General features: G+C 42.8%; 3 protein-coding genes across 3 annotated transcripts; 1 reads left to right on the forward strand and 2 right to left on the reverse strand.

Annotated features, from left to right (window-relative positions):
- Positions 1-5681: 5681 nt before the first annotated feature.
- Positions 5682-17337, reverse strand: rad54b (RAD54 homolog B). The gene is made up of 15 exons (XM_030103513.1): positions 17209-17337; positions 16588-16777; positions 10415-10636; positions 9975-10277; positions 9610-9772; positions 9265-9490; positions 9039-9125; positions 8846-8966; positions 8636-8775; positions 8264-8554; positions 7971-8134; positions 7633-7894; positions 6416-6482; positions 6122-6319; positions 5682-6030 (listed from the first exon to the last, which is right to left on the reverse strand). Exons 1-15 carry the CDS (start codon positions 17335-17337, stop codon positions 5801-5803), a joined length of 2793 nt encoding a protein of 930 aa, XP_029959373.1. The 3' UTR covers positions 5682-5800.
- Positions 10981-13986, reverse strand: LOC115397285 (fibrinogen silencer-binding protein). The gene is made up of 2 exons (XM_030103514.1): positions 13173-13986; positions 10981-12491 (listed from the first exon to the last, which is right to left on the reverse strand). The coding sequence occupies exons 1-2, from the start codon at positions 13577-13579 to the stop codon at positions 11948-11950; spliced, it is 951 nt and encodes a 316-aa protein (XP_029959374.1). The 5' UTR covers positions 13580-13986; the 3' UTR covers positions 10981-11947.
- A 3090-nt stretch (positions 17338-20427) lies between the features above and the next one.
- Positions 20428-23644, forward strand: rnf41l (ring finger protein 41, like). Its single transcript, XM_030102306.1, has 6 exons — positions 20428-20434; positions 20541-20747; positions 20837-20976; positions 22828-22990; positions 23079-23199; positions 23303-23644. Exons 1-6 carry the CDS (start codon positions 20430-20432, stop codon positions 23642-23644), a joined length of 978 nt encoding a protein of 325 aa, XP_029958166.1. The 5' UTR covers positions 20428-20429.
- The last annotated feature ends 410 nt before the right edge of the window (positions 23645-24054 follow it).

A 24054-nucleotide genomic window follows, 5' to 3' on the forward strand; every position in this document is an offset into this window, starting at 1 on the left:
ACAGAAGGCCTGTTTCAATATTCTCAAGCTTCACAGTTTGATTTAGTAGTGAGTTTATTGAAAGTATTGGAACCATAAAAGATACAATGAAATCAGCAGTGTTCATCCATATTACATGTTGGCTTTACTCATGTTGATGTTACAGGCACTGGACCTTGGACATTTTGATGACGAATGTAGATCACTGGAGTTTTTCTGCTTCTTGGACTGTTTTAATGATGTTATCACTCAGGTCTGCGACTCCCCCCGTATCAGATCAAAACATGTCCGTGAATCTTCTGCTAAAGTACGTATCACTCCTCCAGGTATTTTCTGTAACACAAAATTGATTATCGGTAGGTTACGCGGTGAAGGTTAGAAAAAAAATTGCATAAGTTTCGCAGAATTGGCTTTCTTTGTATTTCGAAATGTAATGTACTAAAATTCAGCTTACAGTGTCTGAATTGAGTGTTGTGTAAGCCCAGGCAGGTTATACACTAAACAGAAACATGTTCACCCTCATCAAATGAACCTGTTCAAATTGATACGGTCTGAATGCATGCCATTGAAGAGAAATTGAAAAAGAAAGCTACATACAGGTGAAGATGAAATGGGATCATCAGTATTTATGCTCCAGTTAATTAAACTGAAATGAGAACATTTAGAGAAAATCTTGAACTTACATAATGCAACTATTCTCATTAACTTTTCAACACTTTGTTTACATGTTTAAATAAACATGAGAAAATCTAAATAAAGGTCACTCAAACTTTTTTTACTGATAAAAGGATTAACTACTACAAATGCAGAGAGATTTAATTCTGCATCGCAGTGTGTGTGTGTGTGTGTGTGTGTGTGTGCGCGCGCGCTTTGGAAACTCAGCATTCAACAGGCCCTTTGTCAAGTCTCCTCAAAAAAGACTAGATGAAATGAACGGAGCTGTTTTATTAAGTCATTGGAAAAACCACTTCGATTGAAACTTTGGAGTCAATAAAACCCAACCGAGTCATCTATATCCATCAGCACAAAAGCAATATTATGGTATGATTACCGGAAATATTTCTTTTATTGAAGAGAAAATTGGTTTCTATTTGCGACAAAGAAAGAGAAAATGTGATGAAAAACTACTTTCATTAAAAGAGGTTGAGGTTGCAAGCTTTTCACCATTTTATTCTTTTGAATATTACTTTATGTCAATAAAAGCAAAAAGATCAATTCAAGCATTCTTCCATTTATGGTCTGATCATTCAGTTCTGAAAGGCAACAACTTCCAACAAATGATGTGTCGCTTGCAATCCAACTGATTTTAAAAAAGCTTCAGCTTTCACGCAACCCAAGGAGAACAAAACGTGCATTGGCTGGAAACGCAGACTCTTCAGAACGTCTAAGAATGCTCTAAAAACAGCTTTTAACTACAAAGTCCAAATCAATCTGGCAGAGGAATTTCTTTGGAGTTTGCATGTTCTCCTCACGGATGCGAGGGTTTTCTCAGGACAGTTGGGACCCTGAACAAGATGAAACACTACAGATGTATGTTTCAGTCACACCTGCTCTGGAGCTGGGTGACACACTGAAGTAGCATTTACAAGGTGTGGCTCCACAACTGATAACACAATGTTTTATGAAAGAACCAACACACCCTGTCCACAATAGATGAAGGGTTTATCAGTCTTAGATCTACAAGCATCGATGTCACAATGCTTAGATATATATCTCCAACACCCACATCAACATGCATGGTGGGTTTTCACTGTTAGAAAAATATAATTCCGGTCAGAAACTACTGAATGGAGGCATGAGCGCTGCTGGCAGCAGCATATTATTAATGGGGGCGGAAACCGCCAGTCGCTGTTTTGTGAATGACCCATCCGTCAACGCGGACAAATGTGCAGAGAGACCCGAGAGACCCTGCCTCACATCACCCACTCATTCAGTTCGTAAACATCAGACTTTAATCTGCTAAAGCACTTTGTGTGAGTGTGAGAGAGAGAATGAGCCACCGGGCACGGGGAGGGTTATTACAGTAATTGTGGGATTTACGTCTGCCTTATTTTTTTTTTTTTTGCGACTGTTGTTTTTCAGGACTACTGCATGAGGCCGCGGCCTCATCTGTGGGACCTGCTGCTGTGTATTACAGCTCAGATCCGATCTGCAGGACAGATGATTGGGCGACATTAAATCCTTGTTAAGTGCTGGAGCGGGACCAGGGTCATGAGGAGGGGATGGCTGGAGGGAGGGATTGTGCTCTGGCTGGCTGCAGATTGGCAGGGTGATGTTGATGGCTGAATATAGACAGTAAACTGAGAGAGGAGTGACCCCTTTTCTCTCCCTTTAAATTGACATCAAGTCAGTGTTCAAAACAGATCATTATGGACGTGGATGCAGCCCGGTGCAGACAGCAAACTCGAGGCCCCTTTTGTGGAGAGCAGAGTTAATCTAAGCAAATTCAAAATTCAATTCAGATAAAATGTACTGCTGATATTGTGGTTTATATGTTTCTAAACCTTTTATGTTTTCAATGTTCTGCCGACATGAATTGGATGTAACCTAATTTCCTTCAGTTTTTGTTTTAATGGACCTCAGAAAGACTGAACTCCGAGCTGATTGAAGGAAGGTAAACACAGCTTCACTCGGCAGTTTTTCTCCTTGATCAGTTGAGAAGCAGACACAGACGCTGCTCAAAATGTGCAGAAAATCTCACAATCCCACCTCACACTACCTGTGATAAGCCCCCTGGGGTAATTCACCTCCACCTGGTGTGCACACACCTCTTTCCGAGACAAGAACAGAGGTTTTTCTGCTGATTTGCATCAGAAGCTCTTCTCACCCAGTGGCAGTCACTGCACCTTGTAGCCGTTTCACAATCCTGACAAGGTTGCATGTTGAGACCTTGTCCATGAAATTTATGAACAGAAGTGGAGACAATGTACAGCCCTGGAGACTTACCCTCGAATGGATAGATCCTACCTTGTAAATGATCCATAGAGAGACTAGGGAAGATGACTCACAAAGGAATCAGCACAGCAAGTTTATGAGAGCAATCGGCATCATTACCCAGCGTGCAGAAAACTCAACTATTAAATTTGTTACAGTTTTGTCTGATGTGAGTTGATTGGATATAAAATCCACTTGACAGCCAGCTAAATATGCTGAAACTTGAGTGAAGTCGGACTGCTGCAGCCGACCCAGAGGTCACTTTTTCAAGTCTTTGACAACACAGCGATGTACAGATGACTGACAGCACGCTCATGCATGTTTCTCATATCTTCCAATATTCCTAAAACCACTTGCAGCTTTAATATCTCTCTCTCTGAAAATAAATGAAAAACAAAAAAAAGTGCAGCCTCAGTGAATGCTAATGCCAACGTTAATACATTTGGATCATCCACAGAGGTCCTGGGATCACAGGGAATGAACTTCCAATCTGTCTCCTTCAAAACAACTGCATCACCCCCCCCCACACACACACACACTCGCGCACACAGCTGTGGAGAGTCATTCATTCAATCCATATCCAGATCTTCGGGCTGTCGAGCTGGAATCAGATTCAAAGAGGGATTGGCAGTTTGTCCAATGACGGCTGGTAAGAGCTTTACACAGGCAGGCAAATTCCACCTCATGCAGCCACGAGCACATGGCCCGGGAGGCTGTGAGGGATGTGATCTGGATCAATACCTTACTGGAACCGGGGACACTCGTCTGTCAGGCACGTGTCCAATAGCAATACCAAAAAGCTGCAGCACAAAATGTAATTGATGTGAAACAAAACGAATGGGGCCGAACGCTGGCAAAGCCAGGCCAGGGTAGGAGCCGGAGCAAGTTGCTAGGTGACAGTTGCTTAGCCACGACAGGTCTCCGTCTCAAGCACAGCTCCTTCAATTTCTGGCCTGGTGGACTTTATATTGTGCTCCCAGATGGAGTCCAGCCTTGTCAAGACCCTTCAAGTGGATTGTGATACAATTTTTAAGACGTTCATTCAGAGGAATTCCTGAGGTTTCCTCACATCTGGTCTCATGAAATGACCACCATCGACTGAGAAGAATCATTTGAAAGACACCCTTAAACTTCTGATTTACATTAATGTCAAACCAAACATACTATAATTCATAATGGAACAAAACAGGATCCTTCTGTCATCGTTCCTCAGAGCACTGAAATCAGACAGGAATAAACATGAAGCGAGACAAAAACGAGAAGGAATTTCAGGACAAATCATCAACTCGCTCTGACCTGAGAACATGATCGACTTGTCTTTGTTACAACCTCTCTCCCATTTGCTTTTGAGGTGCATATGTGAGAGAGCGATCATAGATTTGAGCTCCTCCTGTGATGAAAGAGGGTTGTTTTCTCTATAAGCTGGTCCACATCTCTGACTATGTTTTAAACGGTCCTTCCAAAAACAGTTTTCTCGAAATGGAACCTCAAAAAATAAAATTTTTATTGCATGAATATGATGAATCATGCAAAACACTTTACCGCTCTGACGTTGTAAAAACAGATCAGAGAAGAGCACTTTAGTATACTTGAAATACATAAATATCTGTGGTCCGTTTTACTAGTATATGCACATAATGAAGGGACTGACAATGTAACTAGAAATAAGCATAACATGTTAACCTCAGCGGGAGTTAGCGTGGAAATGCATCAATGAGACCTGAACACAGCTTCAAGTAGCAGCAACTTTGTTCAGTAGCCTCAGTTCAGTTTTTCCATTAGTGAATCATGAATCGTCTCTCAGGGGCCAACATGAAGATCCACATAGAAAATTAAATATTTCATAAATTGTTATGTCATAATCAAAGGTCATAAAGGGGTTCAAGACTATAAATTGTTGTGTAATAAAAATACACGTGCTTTAATGCTGCATTGCGGTCGCAGAGAAACAGCAGGCCTCTGCATGGTCGCCACAGAGCCTCCAACACACAAAGGATTGGCACAAAGGAGTTTAACAAACACACAGACCCATTTATTACACAACATCGCTCAACTATCACGCACAATTTTGATCACCCATTAAATAATGAATGCGCTGTTTGTCAAACAATGTGCGACAGCTTAGTGAATCTGCCAAGCCCGAACACAAATCATATGTGAATCTGCGCGCACGAACACGCAGTAATACGCAGGACGTGCTGTAACTCCCACGCAGCGGCTTTGTGCTGAAGAGCGTGGACGGACCAGTGTTATCCAAAATAATAAACCAAACAGATCCAGTATGGCCCACATTCACCACGTCAATGTGTACGGTCATTGCATAAACTGCATAAAATGAGACATTAAAGGGCAGCGATTGAGGCCAAACGCACTCGCCCTTCACTGTCTTCATTCTTCTATGAGAGGATTCAGGTATTGAAGAGTTACAGAGAATGGAGACGGCTATGAACTCGTTCTCTGAACAGCTGATTGTATACATTCTCACCAATCCACCTGGAAAAAGTATAATTCGATCCAATGACAAGGTAAATGTACATTAACTTAGAAGGGCACACATGTACCGCAGCTTCATGGTCCTGTATGAGGAGAGAAAGCGTCACACAGCTCTGAGTTGTTATCTAATTCGTCCCAATGATGTTCCTCGAACAATTGTGGCGCATTTCAGTTTATTTATTTAATGACAGTTTGAGTGGAAAAATAACTGAAACCTCAAAATGTTTCAGACAATAAAAACATTTTCATAACAAATGAAATTCAAAACAGATGGAAACATCAGAAATTGTTAAATACAGCAGTCGCTGGATGTTCAGTCACTCATTGAGTCTCGGCTGACAAAGCCCAGCGGGCCTAAAGACAAACAAGAAGAGGGTGCGTGTGTATCGAGAGTTCACTGAGTCGCGTGGGAGATGGTGGTCTGGAAGGCGAATGTGATGTGGTTTCGCGCGAGATCGAGGTAGGGGTCTGAGAAAGTGTGTGTGTCACCAGAGAAGTGTCTCCACTGCATGAGCTCGGACATGCTCAGGTGTTTCTGCGTCGCTCCCGCTGCCCCCCTGCGGTCACCCTGGCGACCCAGCTGGCACGGCCGGTCGTGGACTGGCTCTTCCTCCTCTGAAAGTGCTGGGAGAGAAGCGTGTGCGTGAACATACGAGTATCAGCGTGTGTGTGTGTGTGTCCAGCACTTTGGAGTATGGCACACAGGTGAACCTACCGTTGACTGTTCCGTCCAGACTGCAGTCACAGTTCAGCAGGTCGTGGGTGAGACAGGGCGTGTCAGACAGACTGAAGAGATCTCGAAGCTCACTGATGGAGAAGCTGGCGTGCTCTGTCCCTTTCCCCAGGTCAACCACGGTTCCAGAAAGCCCCTGTTTTGAGACCTGTCTCTGAAATATACGCTCCTCAATGGTACCTGAGAGGAAGCAACACAAAGTCAGGTATAAAACTTCTAAACCAGTCTGAATGTGCTGACATTTCTCACTAATCATGCTTAATCATGTTTTCGTGCCTGCAGTGAGAAGGCGGTAGATGTGCACCGTCTTTTTCTGCCCGTCTCTCCACACCCGAGCCATGGCCTGCACCAGGAGAGAAAGGTCAGCTGTAGTTTAGAATGATCAGACAGGATACACACTGCCATCTGCTGGACACAGATGTTCTTACGTCTGCATCAAAATACAAAAAATTTAAATAGATGCATTGCTACACATGATAAGAGTTCTTCTTCTATAATTTTTAAATGAATGAACAAGAATGAATTCAACTGCTCTTAAATGCTAGTTGTTTTGGCAGGAAAAGGTTTTAAACTGATGTGATTTAAGCTTGGCATTTTTCTTATTGTCCTCAGTGGCTTCTAGATTATACAGTGCTGTCAATTTAGGATTTTAACTACCAATAATTATATCACCATTGAAAAAAGTACATTAAGTCCTTGAAGCACAAGCTGAGAGCCATAAAGATGGACTATTCAAACAGGAAATGGGGAACATTTGATGACAAATAAATAAATAAAAAAGTACTGGGGATGTGGGAGTAGTTAAAATGTGAAATATGAGACAACACTGTAAAATCAAATTGAACTACGTAGTTAAATAACGACAGAATTAAAAAAAGAACAAAAAACGAGAAGCAAGATGCTTCAAGTGCATCATAACATAAAATCAAATATATGTAGAAAATAGATTGAAGAGTTATCCAACACATGTAACTGATTTCGTACGACACGTAATTGCAAAGCAGAAAAGCATTTTCACTTTGACATTTCTGAACCGAGCCGCTACAAACACTTGTTGATGCTGTGTTTCAGTATCGCAAACACTCCGCAGTTTCACATCAAATGGTTATGGACTCTATGCACAACTTCACCACTTCCTGAACTTCAGGAGGCTCTTTATTTCCTGTCTTTCATGACAGGACAAGCTGATTAATCCAGGTGTCCCTGACCTCTGTAACAACAGTAATGATCAGACACACCTGCATTAATCAGCTCATTCTATCATGAAAGACAGGAAACAAGGAGCCTCCTGAGGTTCAGGAAGTGGTTGAGTAGTGCATAGAGCCCACTATCTAGATGCAAAAGTCCAGTACAGTAACCAAACTAATCAAACTAAACAGTTTACATGTGAATTAATTTCTTCATCATTTGCACTGTCTGATCTGAATGTGAAACATTCCTGTCTGGGAACAAAATAACAGTCATTCACACTCGGAGCTTTGCTGGTGCGTTACCTGAATGTCATTGGCTGGGTTCCAGTCGATGTCGTACAGCACCAGGTGCGAGGCTCCGATCAGATTAAGCCCCACCCCACCCGCTTTGGAGCTCAGCAGAAACAGGAAGTTTTGAGAATAAGGACTATTAAAACTGTCGACCAGCCGCTGTCGCTGGCTTGTGGGCGTCTGTCCATCCAGCCGGCAGAAGGTGTAGCCCGCATGAGCACACAGGTCCTGCAGCATGTCGAGCGTCTGGGTGTAATTTGACACGACCACCACCCTGCAGAGGCACATGCACATTGTCAGGAATACATTTTTGATTCAAAAGCACAAAAAAAATGAATATTTGCGCCGACCTGTCGGAAGGGCTGAGCTGTCTGATGGCAGCGAGCAGGTCAGAAAGAACCAGCAGCTTTCCAGAGTCTGCAGCATTGAATGTGCCAGAAGAATAGGATTCTGGGAAGACGTCGACCAGGCCTTCGTATATTGAACTCTCTACAGACCCACTGTCTGTTTTTTCCTGCAAATGACATCATAATCGCCGTTTAAGATAACACAATATCCAAAGTTACAACAAATATCATCATAAAGTAAACGATTGGAATATGTTAAATTGATAAACCACTGCTTCAGCAGACGTAAAGGTGACCTTGACGGTGAAGTGAAGCAGAGCAGGATGGTTGCAGAGCTTCTTCAGTGCGGTGATGCAGGCCAGGTGTGTGTGCGTCTGAGTGGATCCCTGAAGGCAGGCCCTGAAGACCCGGTGGCAGAGCAGCTGGGTGTACAGCTCCTGCTGCAGAGTCGACGGCTCGCAGAAAAGCGTCCAGTCGAGGCGAGGAGGCAAGTAGCGGTTGATGATCTCCTGCGTTCTCCTCAGGATGAACATGCCAGTCAGGCGAGAGAGTTCGGCCGCTCGCTCTTCACCCAGAACCCTCTCCTCCTGTTCACGGGAGCAGATGTGACATCTAAACACCAGACAAGGTCACTCGAATGTGGAGCGAGAGAGATGAAACGGCCTTACCTCGCTGCAGGATGGCTGTCTGGAGCGTAAGATCGGCTCTTCGTACACTTTTCTATATCCGGTTGATGATCCAAGAATTCCTGGATTAACAAACTCTATGATTGCATAAAACTCCTGCAGGTCGTTCTGTACCGGAGTGCCTTTAAAAGGAAGAATTCATTAGAAAGCCTCAAGACTTTAACAAAGATCAAAGATTTCACTCTTGTTCACCTGTGAGTATGACTCTGCGATTACAGCTGAGGCTGTTGATGGCCAAGGACGTTTTGATGTTGCTGTTCTTCAGTCTGTGACCCTCATCACAAATTACAAGACCAAACTGCACTTTCTGCACCTGAAAAGACAGACGATTTAATGACGTGAACTGATTTATTCATATATTCTGCGAGATACAGGACAGACCTACCTGCTCCAGGCAGCGCAGCAGCATTTCATAACTGATCACCAGGACACTGTGAAGAGGGGAGATCACGAACTGCTCGATCCTGTGGTCCTAAACATATGCAAACCTTACATCAGTTATTCAAGACATGCCATAAACAATGTGATTCAACATAACATTTCAAACACACATTCTGCTGAATTTGGGGAAAAAAAGAATAAATGAGTTCCTCTTCCTGCTCCCTCCTCACCTGGTCCACTGTAAAAACCTTGATCCTCTCACAGCCCAGCCACTTGTTAAACTCTGCGGACCAGTTCTGCACGAGGCTTCCTGGCGTGACCACCAGGACACGTTTAGCAACAGGCTTCCCTCCATAAGGTCCCTGTTTCAGCAATGTCCAGATCAGTGCCACGCTCTGCAGAGTCTTTCCCAGACCCATCTCGTCAGCCAGGATGGCACCATAGCGACCAACAACTCTGAGGCACAAATACATTCAAACAAATTATCATATAGAATCTAATAAAAGCTGTGGATGTTTTTCCAGGTCTCTGAAAAAGTTTTTCAAAAACAGCATTTGATGGAAACTATCACTCACCTCATGCCCATAACACATTCATAGAGGAAGAGCAGGCCGTCTCTCTGGTGCGGCCGCAGGTGGGTGGTCAGGTGCGGATCCACCACAACGTCTACTAAAGGAAGGCCTGACTTGTTATTGGACCACTGGTGGTTGGCAGAGGGACGAGGCATCACCAGAGCACCTGAAAATAGATCCACCCCCCCCCCACACAAGTCAGAGGACTACCTGTTAAATTACTTTTGCATATCTTATCATAGAAAACTACACTTTTACCGAAATTATTGAACATTCTGGCAATTCCATGAAAAAAAACAACACAACAAAACTGAATCATCATGTGAAGAACAAATCCTGTGTAGAATATTCTATACTCTGATACGTACCGGGTGCTAGAGGGTCATGTCGAGGTTTATAAGTATGTTCTTCCTCTGGTCGGGGTGCTCGGTGTTCTGCGTTGCCTGACATTGCTGGTGGACAGAACGGTTTGGGGGTCACGCGTCGAAAGGGGGGAGGAGCGGACCTCGCATGTGACACCGACTCCTGCTCAGCTTGAACCTCCTGGAAACAGCGGCCTTTAGCGAAGTCCTCAGCAGAAATGATCCCCATCACCTCCACCTCCTTCCCACCGACCATCAGAGTCTCTCCCTCAGACAGTGAGGCCAACTGAGACACTTTGTAGCCACTACCTACAACACAAACACGCACAGACAACAGTCTGAATGAGGCATCTGAAGAGGAAGATGTCTCATACAGCTCATCAGTCATGTCTTATGACAAGAAAACAAATAAAAAAAACAAACAAACCGATGTGTCTTCGCCTCACCCTTTCCAATATCTTTGCCCTCCATGTCTTTCAGTGTGACAGTGCGTCCTCTCGTCACCAGCACCGCGTCGCCCTCCCAGCGTTTATGTTTCTTCTTACTGGCTTTACACCACACCACACTGAAGTAACGAGCGTCACCCTGACTGCAGCTGGAGTTGGTGGCTGCAGGAGCCGGCGGTGTCTGAAGGGACCCGTGAGTAAACTGAGGGCGGTCATTCAATCCTGCAACACATCAAACACAGCGGCTAAACAAACAGTACAAAAAAAGAATAACAGAATTAAGGGCGAAAGCTTAGGAAGCTGCCAGCAGATGTCCCTGTTGCACCAAGACATAAAGACGGAATCATGTCACTGCTTCACAACAAACACTACAGATACACACAACACAGAAAAAAACACTGCCAGATCTTACACTGCAAATGTTATCAGGTTTGGATCGAGCATTGAGCAGGTATTAACACATCTGAACCACTATAAGGAAACGTTAGGCACGCTTCAAGAAATGAAAAAGGGTATCGAGCTTCAAACAAACATAACACCAATAAAGTGTCTCCCTGTTTTATTTTTTTATTAAAAATGAGCAAACATGTAAACAAACTGGAAACAAACTGACAACACTTGTCAATCAACAATACAATCAGTATTGCACTCACATACATTAAATAGCAATAACATCAAAAACACACACAACATTCACCCTTCTTGTGTTCATCAAACTGACCAAAAACTCAACAACTTGAAGAATTCCTGAATTTTATTTAACCTTGTTTTGGAAAAAAAATAAAATAATTGCTCTTATGAAAACAGAACAAAAATTAAGGCTTTTAAAAAACTGAACTTGCACTCAAATCTTGTTAATTTCTGTTGAAGTGAAAAAAATAAATGCCATAAAATGTAATAAATAAAGGCTGACTGACTGTAAGAAATGTAGAAATGTAAGAGGAATGTCAGCTGAACTGATCACATTTTTTTTTCTGAACATTTAAAATTGGGTGGGTTTTTTTTTTCAGAACACTTACCGGTCATTACAATAAATGTGTGTTGTATTTTTCAGCTCTGTTCAATAATAAAGACCTTTCACACTATTGTAATGGTCCTATTGTAGCATTCTGGTTTCTAGAGAACGCACCAGCAAGGTACATGTCAGTCAACACCACGTACATTCCCTTCCAAAACTTGGACTTTCACATTTGTTCTACCCCTGTGGGCCTATCACAGTGTTACTAATGTAAGTTTCTACCAGCTTTGTCACAACTGCTACCAGAACACACTGGAATGATGATGCATTATTAACAGTAAAGCTTAAAGAAGAGTCTGATGGCAGCATAGGTCTGCATTATCCTGCTACAAGCAAACGGGTTATTGGTAATCTGAACGAGGCACTGTATTTCCAGAAGTAAATCAAGATCTGACATTTGTAATCACACATTAAACTGATAAGCGTGATTGCTCCACAGCTTATTTTGACATACTTTGAACTCCTCAGAGCCTCTCCCTTTCCAACATTGGCCACAGATGTGTGTGTTTATACTGTTATAGAGGCAGGCCGTGCATAAGACGAGCCGCCTTCAGTTTCTCTACTTTAATCTTGGCCCGCAGAAGTTCCTCCTCCAGTTCTTGCTTCCTCTTCAGCCCTTGTCTTTTCTCCTCCAGGTACAGGGCAACTTTCCTGTGATTGGCCAACACCAGCTCCAGCTCCTCTTTAGCCAGGTGCAGAGGCTTGTCCAGCTCGTGGTGAGGCTGGATGTCATTGGGGTAGAGGTTGTGGCGAATGGGCAGCGGCGAGGTTGAGAGGAGTATGTTGACGGAGGAAGGAGTGGGAGACAGAGACGTTTCGTAATCATGGACGCTGCCCAAGTCCTGCTCCTCCTCTCGCTCCTGGCCTCCGTCCACGGCCTGTCCTGAGTGCGAGGAGAGGATGGGGAGGTCCGGTGGTGGTTTGACGTCCTCCTCGGGGTCCAGCTGGACCACCTTGTGGGGGATACTTGGGACAGCTGCTGAGTAATCCTGGAGTCCTGCCAGAGAGGAGCTGCTGCCAGGAGTCTCAGTGGGGGAGTTGTGCTTGCTGTATATTAATCTACAAATAGAAGAAAGAAGAAAAATGACTGAACCTGGAGGGTTTAAGCAGGTTCTGATCAGGTGTCTAACTCTGGGTAACATTAAATATCTTGAGTTTTCTGTTTGTGGTGATGAACATATAGAAAATTAAAGGATTAGGTAACAAATTGGAAAAGGTTGATCATAAATCAAAGCAGTTTCCACCAATACATGCTGACAGTCACACATAAGACACAATTTACTTATTAGTTTCTTCTTATGCTGTTTGGTCAAGAACTTATAGCATGTTTTATTTATCTTTACACACTTTTTTAGAATGGTGTAGGGAAAATCTGATGAAGAAGCTTTTCTGGCTTTTATATGTTCAACAGACTTTGAGCCAAATATGTTTTCAAGGTTCAACTTCTTATAAAATACATGTTTATGAAAACTTAACGACACTGTATAAGCCATAACAGTCTTTTTCCATGTGTGAAAACTTGAAAAGAAGATTAAATTATTAAGCAAAGGTCAGTGAATGATGAAAATAATTTGTTATGTTGTTGAATCTAAAGATGAGTTTCCAATCTGATAACAGTAAAAGCTGTGAGTAAAAGTTGCCTCTCCTGTCTGTTTTTAGTTATGAGTGCTCACAAAGTCTGTGTCTGATGTCTCGTGTTTAAATGCGAGTCTCTGCTCGTAGGTGTAAGTTGCATTGTACCTGCGCAGAGCCTGGTCCTTGTCGTGGAAGGGCACGTGGTGAAACAGGTGAGGGATCATCTCCATAATTCTCCTGGTTGGCTCAGAGATGCTGGCTCTGTACTCTGGCTGGGCGTGTCTCCGAAGCATCACTTCCTGCTTGGCCGTCTCCTTCAGCCTCTTGTAGAGGGTCCTCAGGCCCTGAGCGGTGCGGTGGGGCCTGTCCCCTCCCAGGGCGTTGTACTGCTCGGCCACCGTGTCCCAGCACTTGTTCTTGTCCACAATGACCGCATGCTTGTTGGTGTGCTCCTCCAGGATGCGGATGTGAGGCTGAACCAGCTTCAACAGGTCCAGCTTCTCGGAGAGGGTGAAGTTGGAAGAGCGAGCTTTACCTACCATGCTGGGCAGAAATATAGGACTGCTCTCCATCTTGAAGCATAGCCAGCTCACACAGACCAAGTCAGGCCTGTGGCTTGTCACCCCTCAGTGACCACTCAGCTCTGTGGCTCCTCGCCCTCCCCACCTTTCCCTGCTTGCTCTCCTCTCTTGGTCCACGGTGACACACTAAAACCAGCCTAAACTCTCAGACATGTCTCATGTGACTTCTCTGCTCTCCTCTTCTCCCCTGAACCACACACAAGCTCTGACTACCAAGTGCATGGATCCACACACTACTCCTGGGTTCCCTCTCAGCTACGTTGCACAACAAAAACAAGCTGTGCTGCACACAATAAGAATCAGGCTTAACTAGGCCAGCCTCGTTTAGGCCCCCGCCTACCGCGGAGGGCTTTGGATGAATTCCTCCCAGCTTAGGCTGACGTAGCTAAGCCGCTTAAACCCAGCCCGACCTACTTACAGCCTGGTCTCAGTAAAGCCCAAACCAGGCACAGCACGGCCGCGCTGCTGCCTCTGCAGCGCAGCGCGCCGTCCGCACAGGGGCCGTGCGCGACACACAGTCACTCACACGTTTGCCAAATGCCATTTTTACAGGTTAATATAGGTCAAGAGTCTATTTTCCTAAACTGAGTGGCGATCTGAAATAGCGCTGGCTTAACTAACCGCGTGGGGGAGGGGTTTGGGCGCGCGAGCGCGCGCATGCCCGCAGGGGGAGAAAAAAAAAAGCCGCTTCATCGAACCTGTCCGTTCCGTGCGGACAATAAACTTCAAATCTGCCCAGTAAGCGCAGATCGAACATGTTACGGGTTGTGTGTGTTTTTTTTTTTTTGAGTGTGTGTGTGTGCGCGTGGTCCTCGTGAGGACGGACGGACGCACTAGTTGCGCGGTGGCTCACTGATCCTGAGCACCGTCCTACTGGAGCCGCAGCTGCAGCAGCAGCCGCCGCTCATCTGCATAATGCCGGACCTGCTGTCACTCAGCCTCAAGCAGCCCGGTTTAACATCCACCTCACTGCCTGCCGGTTATTATTAGACTCCTGTGGAGAATGGAGCCGTGAGAAGAGGAAGAGGAGGAGGAGGAGGAGGAGGAGGAGGCGCACTTCGCCTCTGCCGCAGGCGTCCGGCGATCATTTGCTTAAAAACGACGGTGGATGCTGTGTGGTCAGGAAATGAGTCAGGCTGCTGTTGTACGGCGGCGTCTCACCACGCTTTGATCTGGTCAGTCCACTCCTTTAGAGGGTGTAAAGAGCTCAAGTTGATTTAAAAATAGGTTTATTTAAACGATAAGTGACAAGACAGCCGGGCAACGTTTGAATACAAATTACTGGTGAAATAGTTTCATTTGTTTGAGCTCAAATAGGTATATATCGTCAAAAAAGTTACATTTATTATCATTTCTACTACACCTGAACAACTTCATATATATATATATATATATATATATATATATATATATATATATATATATATATATATATATATATGTGTGTGTGTGTGTATATATACATTACATTTTTTCCATTGTTTTGTGATGTTTCTCTCAGTTCCATTCTTCCATGCCATAGTGGGAACCGTTAATCCTTATACATACATTGTTATTTGATATTTTAACATTCCATTTTATTAATTCTGTGTAGAGAATTTTAGTAAAGAAATTCCCCCTGGGATTAATAAAATGTTTTATTCTCTTCTATTCTTTTTTTTAAACAATGTCTCCTGGTGTAAAATATAGTGAAATGTCAAAGAAAGGTTCTCCATTGCAGCCTTTGAGGACACTTCAGAAGCAATTAGCCTTTAATGCATCATTTACTTCTTGGCTGGGGTTTCAGTGTTGTGCTATGTCAGCTACACTCAATAAAGCACAAAATCCTTGGTGCATAAATCAGCAACAACAGTTTATATTTGAAGGAGAAAAAAAACCACCTGTTCATATTATAAGTCTCTGAGCACCGCATATAGTTAGTCCAGTGAGAAGAATCCATATTTATCTTTAAGAGTATGGGTGTAGATTAAACCGGTCTAGTAAAGTAAGAAAGAGTCGAGTTCAGGTATATGAAACCCAGGAAGTGTTTGAAGAATTCAGGTGTTTTTATTTTGTTTAACAAGTCCATGTTAACATTTCAAAGAACTGACAAACCAGCTCTCCTTTAAGGAATTCTTGTCAAAACTCTCATGCTGTTATTAAAATATGTGCTTTTTTCTTTATTGTTACACAATATTTTATCAGCTCTAATTGAACAGCAATAATCATCAAATCAGCTCTTGCTGGAAGTCCCTAGAGCCCGATATAAACATTGGGGAGATCGGGCGTTTTCTGTTGCTGGGCCCAGACTTTGGAACGAACTGCCCCCCAACATGCAAACCATCACTGACCTGGGCCTTTTTAAATCCAGGCTTAAAACTCATCTATTCAGGCTGGCTTTTAACTCTCAGTAGCACAGTGGCACTTTGTTTTAATAGTATTTTATGTTTTTATTTTCATAGCTCCTTTTAATTGATCATGGACAAAATTTCAATTTGTATCATCTGTTTTATCTGTTTTAGTTGTTATGATTTTATTGCTTTTATTAATAAAAAGTAAAGCACTTTGGTCACTTTTTGTGTGTAAAGGGCTATACAAATAAAATCTGATTGATTGATTGATTGATTGATTGAAAAAACTGATTCACATGTCAGTGTGTGAAACTTATCTACCCTGATGGTCCAAATGCAAAACAGTCCTTTTTAGGAGACCTGTGTTTGGGAGAAATAAGGTTTTTGCAAACTGATCTGATTCCAATACAATTTACACTTATTTCTAATGGCAACTGCATTATAATTGTACATCTGTGCAAAAAAAAATGTGAACTGAACATCAAGAGTTTTGAAGTCTCATAAACAATGTAGGAAGTAAGGAATGCCAATTCTGTCAAAGGTGACGGAGTAGGACTAGGAATGCCCACCCCTGAGATCATGTCTTGTGTATTATACTGTATACAATAGTGAAGTGATTTGTGCTTGTACCGTATACTTAATGAAATTAATTTCAAATCTACGTCTTACCTGTTGTTATCTTGTCACCCGAAAGGTCTTCCAACAAAAGATTTGGATCATGTGTCTCATTTTCTTTGGTTTCAGTTGCACTGAGGACACGAGCCAGGGCCTTGGACAAGGTGGGAGCAGTTGGAGCAGCTTTAGGCTGAAGGTTACATGAAGTTTTCTCCACAACTGGGGCAACAAGACATCTCTGGACCTTCAAGATAACAGAAAAGGGTTTTTTTTTTTTTTTAAAGAAAAAGAGCAGCATTTCTGAAAACAGGTATTGCAAACAGCAATGCAATAATAAACCAGCAATATATATTAGTGCTGCTAAAATTCATACAATAAATCCAAAGAACCATTTAAAAGAATGAATAAATGGTGAAATAGAATCTAAAGTAATTTAGATTATGATCTAACCATAAACATTCAATATGAAATAAAGTAAATCATAATCAATGCAGCTGAAGGAACAGTTTCGTAAGAGATGCTAGAATTAAAAGTAAAGAGCTTTTAAAGTGATTTACACAAATATACTAATGAGGCATGTCACAGATCACATTTTTATTGGAAGGTTTGTTGAGTTCTCATGGGGCCAGACTGCAGTAAAAACAAAAGCAAAGAAAAACACTCAGAAAAATATACCTTATGCAGTGCATTGAGTCCAGCAGGCTTCGATCCAGCTGCAGTGAGTGAAGCAGATGCTCCAGGTGGCATAAATCGAGGCTTTTTCACAGCATTACCCAGCTGACTGGGAGCTCCTGAGCGCCTCATTTTCCAGTGAAAACACACGCAAACTTTGTCCTTCGGGAGTAAATAAGAAGACAGTAAATATTAGATATCAAAACATATTATACAGTACAGACTCGTGATCTCATATTAAGTAAAATCACTGCAACGGAAAGACATAGAAAAGTTTCCACTTTAATTCAGTAACCATGTGGAGGAGTGCTTTGCAATATTAAATTGATTTCTTTTGTGCTATTTATGAAAGCATCTCCAATGAGCCGTCAGACTTGTCATCTTAATATTTTTGAGTGGTTTCCGTTCAGAACAAAATGATAACAGCTTCATCACACACTTGACCAGTTTTTACAGACATGTACAGTCCTGTTAATCTAGAGAGATCAGACTATATGTTCCTACCAAATATGTTGTATGATGTGTCCTCTGATGAGACGAAATTGGTACCCTGGTAAAACATGCTCAAATGTAATATATTGTGTAGCGACTCTGTGGCAAAGTTATTTGGAATTTCCGGTACAAACACAAGTGACAGTATTTGGAGTGGAGTTATTCTCGGTGGTGGACTCCTGTTGGAATGACTGGATGCTAGTCACTAAAGTTAGCAAACCAGCTAACAAGCTAACGACTATTGCTAACGCGTCTGACACGGTGTAAAGCTGGACGCTATCATGTCGCATCATGTCGCTATACGTACCAAGAAGAGCTAGAAGGCTGACGGGAACATGCCACCTCGTAAATTTTAATGAAACTCTGTTTTTCTGTGTCTCTGTAAATCCCCGACTCACTTCGGTTTCTCCCGCTGAATGGTGCCAGCAACCTGATTGGTGAAGCCGGTTGATGTGGGCGTGGCCACGAGAAGAAGGGGGCGTTTGATTAATGCACCGCTACAGCGTTTACGCTGGTACTCCTGATACCGCCCGAGAGTTGTAGCAATATAGTGATCACCGTGTTATAAATGGAGCGCACCAAAAGGTCTCCAAACACTTACCTTTTTTTTTCGAAAAGCGTGTCCAAAATGTGAACATTCCTGCGGATTAAAATTTTCCCGTCGTTTTTTAAGAGACTACACAACTTTTCTGTTTTGCTTTTTTGTCTCATAATACCAAAATTTATATTTTGAATTATTTCTGCACATTTCTGATCTGAAATCTCAAACTGAAATATAATTGCAGTACTTTACTTCCGTTTTTGCAGATTAGTTTGTGAAAGGCAGAAATACAAAAAGCTCTGAAAAATTTAACTCAAGGACATCTTCTGCTACATGTCCTGATTACTCTTCAAAAAAAAATCAAAAAAGTTAGACATAGATGAATTACTTATTTTTAATGGCATAATGGGATTGGAAGAAGCAGCAGTGTGTTTCATTTTCTCAGGATTAAACAGTTCCACAAGATAAAGTGGTGTAGAAGATGGATGGATTAATAAAGTATTTTCTCTTCATTTAAAAATAATGATTGATCTTGAAAATACATTAACCCTTCAACTGATTGTAATGAAACAGTGAATCATTTTCTCTGCAGGGGTAAAATATTTGTAAACCTGATTCTGATAGAATCAGTAGACTCAGAACCCTGAGCCTCACCTGGTATGATGTTATTCAGAGCCATGCTATGCAGTTTGGTTTTGTATTTGTCAATACAATAGGCATCAGTTAAATTCTAAACAACTGATCTGGCGCACTTGACCTGTATCCTGCAGTTCGAAATACATTGTATTGGTCAAATACTATACACTGTTATGTTGTAGCAATTCTATTCTGTACCATTGCCTGTTACTGAAATGACTGCAATCCTAAATACTGACAACAGTAACCCGTAAAGTCGTGTCGAGGTCTTTTATATACAATCAGTGGTTGGTACAGCTGTGTTTTCTTACAGTTGACTGCATTTCTCAAACTGTTTGTTACTTGGATATTGCTCACATTGTGAGAGTTTGAAATGTTGCAGATTTAAATATAACAATGCCTTGGCCCTGTCTCTGTCAGTGTATCACAACATGCATTTGGCAGAACTGAATAAAGCCATTGATTAATTGAATCACAACCCTGACGTTGTTGTGACTTGTGGTATTGATATTGATCAATGAAGAGTTTTCCCCACAACAGTGTGTGTCTTTCTAATGTGGTTTTGCTTTCCATAAAGTGGCCTGATAGAACGTTTGAAAAAAATGAAAAGAAAAACAAAGGAAGTGTTGCCCTGAACTATTGACTGTGTGTGACAGAGTCAAACCAGGCCCAACAGAACTACAATACATTTATTTTTTTGTGCATTGAATAAATGTGCAATACGTACAATACCATGATATGACCACTTGTTGTCTACAAAATTGCAGATCAAACTGTTTAAATAATAATTGTGGGTGTACTACAGGTCCTAGCTTACAAGGTGAAATTGTTAAGAAGCAGTTTTTTTTTCCAGTAAATGCAAGTACCTTGCATGCTTGAACATTTTCCTAAAAGACTCATAAAGGTGAAAATCAAAGCATTTTACCTAAACCTATATTTTGACATTGCATAATTGTTACTTCCACTCTTTTCACAGCAAACTCTATCCTAACAGAGACCAGATCATAAACCCAAGCATTCGGTGTGCTCTTTGATTTTTATGCTCTTGTGTTTTTGTGCTATCTGATGTTGTGTCATTTGTAATCCAATCAGGGAGGGAGAGAGTGTAATCCATGATAATCCTGCATTCAGAGAGAGAGGGAGAAACCAAGGATAGGGCTGGTCATTAAGAGAGACTAAAACAGCTGAAGGACAGGAGTAATCTCTAAAGGCTATGTCGTAGCATGGCTTTAATGATCAGGTAGTCAGACAATAACAGTGCTGCAGAATTTGTTCATTTGCGACTGAGTGTTTCTTTTTGCTGTAATTCTGCCCTCGCCTCTGATCTGATCTGATCTCGTCTGACAGCTGCCTGCCTGTATCCTGAGCCCTTGTTGTCACGGATACCTCTCCACAGAGACGCTCTCCCAAACGGCAGGGGAGGGCTCTAATAGAGAGGAGACCCTCACCCTGATGGAGCTGAGAGAGTGCACGAGGAGGGGAAGACAATAGTAGCTGAGGAACAAGGGGCAAGGCTACCTGTGGAAGAGCAAGTGGACTGCAAATCTGCACTTGGATGAAGTGAAAAAACAGATTCCTGAGGTAGGAAGATCTACAAACTGTATTCTGTGGGACTTTATTAAGTTGTCCTGTGTTGTTTGACCTGTGTAATATGTGTGGTTTGCAGGATGGGCTATGATCTGGAGAGGTTTGTGGGCTATGTGAATGAGGGTCTGCTCTGCTGTGTGTGCCGGGACGTGCTGGAGCGCCCCCTCCAGGCGCCCTGTGAACATGCCTTCTGCAGCGCCTGCATCAGCAGCTGGCTGCTCCATCACCACTCCTGTCCTGAGGACAGGCTGCCTCTGGATGTGGGCAGTCTCAAACCTCTGTACAGGTCTCTGCAGCCTCATCACAGCTTTACTGCTGTTCACCACATCGTCCGAATTTGTTTTGTTTTTTTTTAATATATATATTTTCCGGCAGGTACATGCGTAATGACCTGAATCGTCTGCAGATCCGTTGTGTGAACGCAGAGCAGGGCTGTGAGGTGGTCTGCCTCCTGGAGAGCCTGCACACACACGAGGATGAGTGTGAGTTCGCCTTCATATCCTGCTCGAACACAGGTATGACAGTAAAACAATATGATGCCCAATATAGAATACAACATGAAACAGAAGTGTAGGATACATTATGTTTCCGTATGATGCAAAGTGAACAATACAATGAGTAACAAACATAAAGACAAGTGAATTCATCCAGAGCTCCACAGAGAAGCAGGAATAACATCAACAATGGACTCACTCTAACGAGTCTCTATTACTCTATAACTTTCTAAAAACAAACAACAACAAAAAAATCCTGGACTGGAAACACTTTGCAACTTATGTTGCCAATTTCATAGATGAACTACAGAATGTATTATGAGAATTATTCACAGTGCATAGAAATAGCAAACTTAAAATTAATTCCTTCTGACATTTAGTGTATTTGTAACTCTTTCATTTATGCTTTAATGTTTAACTATTTGCATTATCTAACTCCTCCTGTAAATGTTTCACTCGTTTTGATCAACTCTATTCTGTTTTCATTGCATCTTCTTCCCAAACTTTATTTAATTTATATATAACTGAATTTATATATGCCTCTTTGAGAAAAACATATTGGCTTATTTCATCCACCTCTCCCACTCGTACATTGGTCTGTTTTATTTAGTTTTAAATTAATTTCTCAGGATATTTCTGTATGTTCTGTGTACATATACACAACATATACTTACAGATGTGCATATTTGCTAATTTCTGTTTAATGCTTTGTTCTTTTGTGAAGCACTTTGAGTTGCAAACATGCTATAGAAAGGAAGACTGACGCCTGATCAATATTAGATGAGTAAACTTAAAACTTTGTGATGCATAAGCAGAATCACTCGTTAGTCAAACTGACAGCCAGACAGCGGATCAGACAGTTTTGTTTGCACTTCGGTTCTCTAAATCTTCTTCCTGTTTCACACTAACCGATGTGGACACGCTTCTGCAGGGTGTTCGATAAAACTCATTCAAGTTAAACTGTTATCCACGAGAATGTGTGTGTGATGCAGGTGTAACGTGACGCCTCCGTGCGGCTGAGCAGCAGGTGGCTCTTTTGTAGTCGGTGAACGGGTCCTCATGGGACCCTCGCCCTCACAGAGAGCGCTCAGGGTCGACTTCCCATCACTCTTTAATGAGCACTTCACTTCAAACCCCTGCATGCATACACACATTATCTACACCATATGAGGATGTGTATTTGTGCTTATTGTGTGTGTGTGACCCGTTATTGGCAGGTGGAGAGTACATGTGTTACCACTGTGGTAGGTAAAGAGTGTGTGCATGCAGTGTTTTTTGTTTGTTGTGTAGAAGACTGCAGTCACTAATCATGTCTGGTGGGGGATCTGGGAACAATTTATAAAGTTTAACTCAAAATAAAACATTCATACAAGCCATCATCAGTTCTTTTTTCATCCCACATATTTCTTGATTCTATTTTCATTCACGGTGCAAACAGAATGATTTTGGAGTGAAATCTTTTGGAGGGTGCTGAAATTAGGATTGACCAACTGCTTGCATGTTTTCTGACTGAGTGACTTTTTCTGCTTGCTCTTCAACAAGTCTTTACTAAAACTGAAGTTTCTAGTTGGCTGTATAGTTCTATTATCTGTCTTGTTTCAAGGCATGTGTGCGAGCAAAGTTTTATTTAGCAAAATTGTTCAATTGATGTGTGCAGTTCATTTTTTTCCAGTTGTAAAATAGGGATGTTTTAAAAAAGTGTCAGGGTTAGCCAACTAAAAATGTGAAACACGCTTTTTTTAGGGATGCAAACAGATTTACTATGAGCATTTGGCCATGATGAGATCTGCCAGACAAAAGTAATGGAAGTCAAGCATGAGAGTCAGATGGTCAAATCAAATACCGTGATGTGAAGTGGCTGTTCCTCTCCAGGATGTCCCATTCGGGTAGAGAGGCGTGGTCTGGAGGCTCACCTGTCAGAGTGCAACTTCCGCAGCAGAGATTGTCCGAACGGCTGCGGCCACACTCTCCTCTCCATCGAGCAGTCGCAGCATAACTGCGTGGCGGAGCTGCGCGGCGAGGTGGAGATGCTGCGGTGAGTCCCGACTGCCTCGGCGGCAGCGTGAGTTCACGGTGCGAAGCAGCAGCTCGTCACCCCGGCGCTCTCCGTGTGCTCGCCGCAGGGCGGAGATGCTGTGCAAAGTGGAGGAGGTGAGACGGGAGATGGAGTCCCGGCTGGACTCGCAGAGGAGACACATGGTGCAGAAGGAGTCGCAGCTAAAGAACGAGGTGGAGGAGCTCAAGGTGAGGTGTCGACTTTGGTTTTGCAAAACTACACTGAGACGACAGGTGCATCATGAAAACTGGGAACAATCAGACAGACTGTAGTTGTGTGTCCTCTGCACAGGCGCAGTTGTCCCGGGTGGTGTGTGACATGCGGGCCCTGCTGGGAGCGGAGCGCCTGAGGAGGCAGGAGCTGGCCGAGGCCGAGCTGGAGAAGAGGGAGCTGCTGGAGCTGCTCAGAGACCTGCAGCCCGGCGGGGGCCGGCAGACCCCGGCCGAGCCGGCGTCCGGGGAGCGGCAGCACGGGGAAGCGTCTCTGCACGCCTCCAGTCCGTCGCTGCTCTCGGCTCAGGCCGCACACGCACCCCCGTCGCCTCAGCTCGGGGACGGGCCGCGGAAAGGGGGAACCCGGAGTCTGACGCTGGACTGCATCAAGAGGAAGAGCCGGGAGGTGACGGTCATCTGAACGCTGGGTACGAGCGACAAGTATGAGAACTGGAAGCTTGACTTTTTTCATATGTTGCTTGATTTTGCACAAAAGCTTTGGAATTTTTAAGAACACAATTCCAACATTTTTATTTTTTGACAAAAAAAAAAGAAGAGAATTTTAACCACAGACTCTCTAATTTTAGTTCTAGTTTTGTCTTTGTGATTAGTCTCAGATCAGATTGTTCTCTTATGTGAAAGCTTTTTCATTTTGTAGGCTCAGTTCCTTATTTTTTCTTTAACCACAGCACCTCATTAATACTAATGTTTATGCGGTTTCCATTAAAAAGATTTACTTTTTTCTTGACCCAACGACCATTTTATTCGTTGTCCTCTCATCTTGTTCCAGAGTTTGTTTCTTTCTAGAAAACAAATGGAGAATATCTGGCC

The sequence above is a fragment of the Salarias fasciatus genome, chromosome 11, assembly GCF_902148845.1.
Source record: "Salarias fasciatus chromosome 11, fSalaFa1.1, whole genome shotgun sequence".
Classification (NCBI taxonomy): domain Eukaryota; kingdom Metazoa; phylum Chordata; class Actinopteri; order Blenniiformes; family Blenniidae; genus Salarias; species Salarias fasciatus.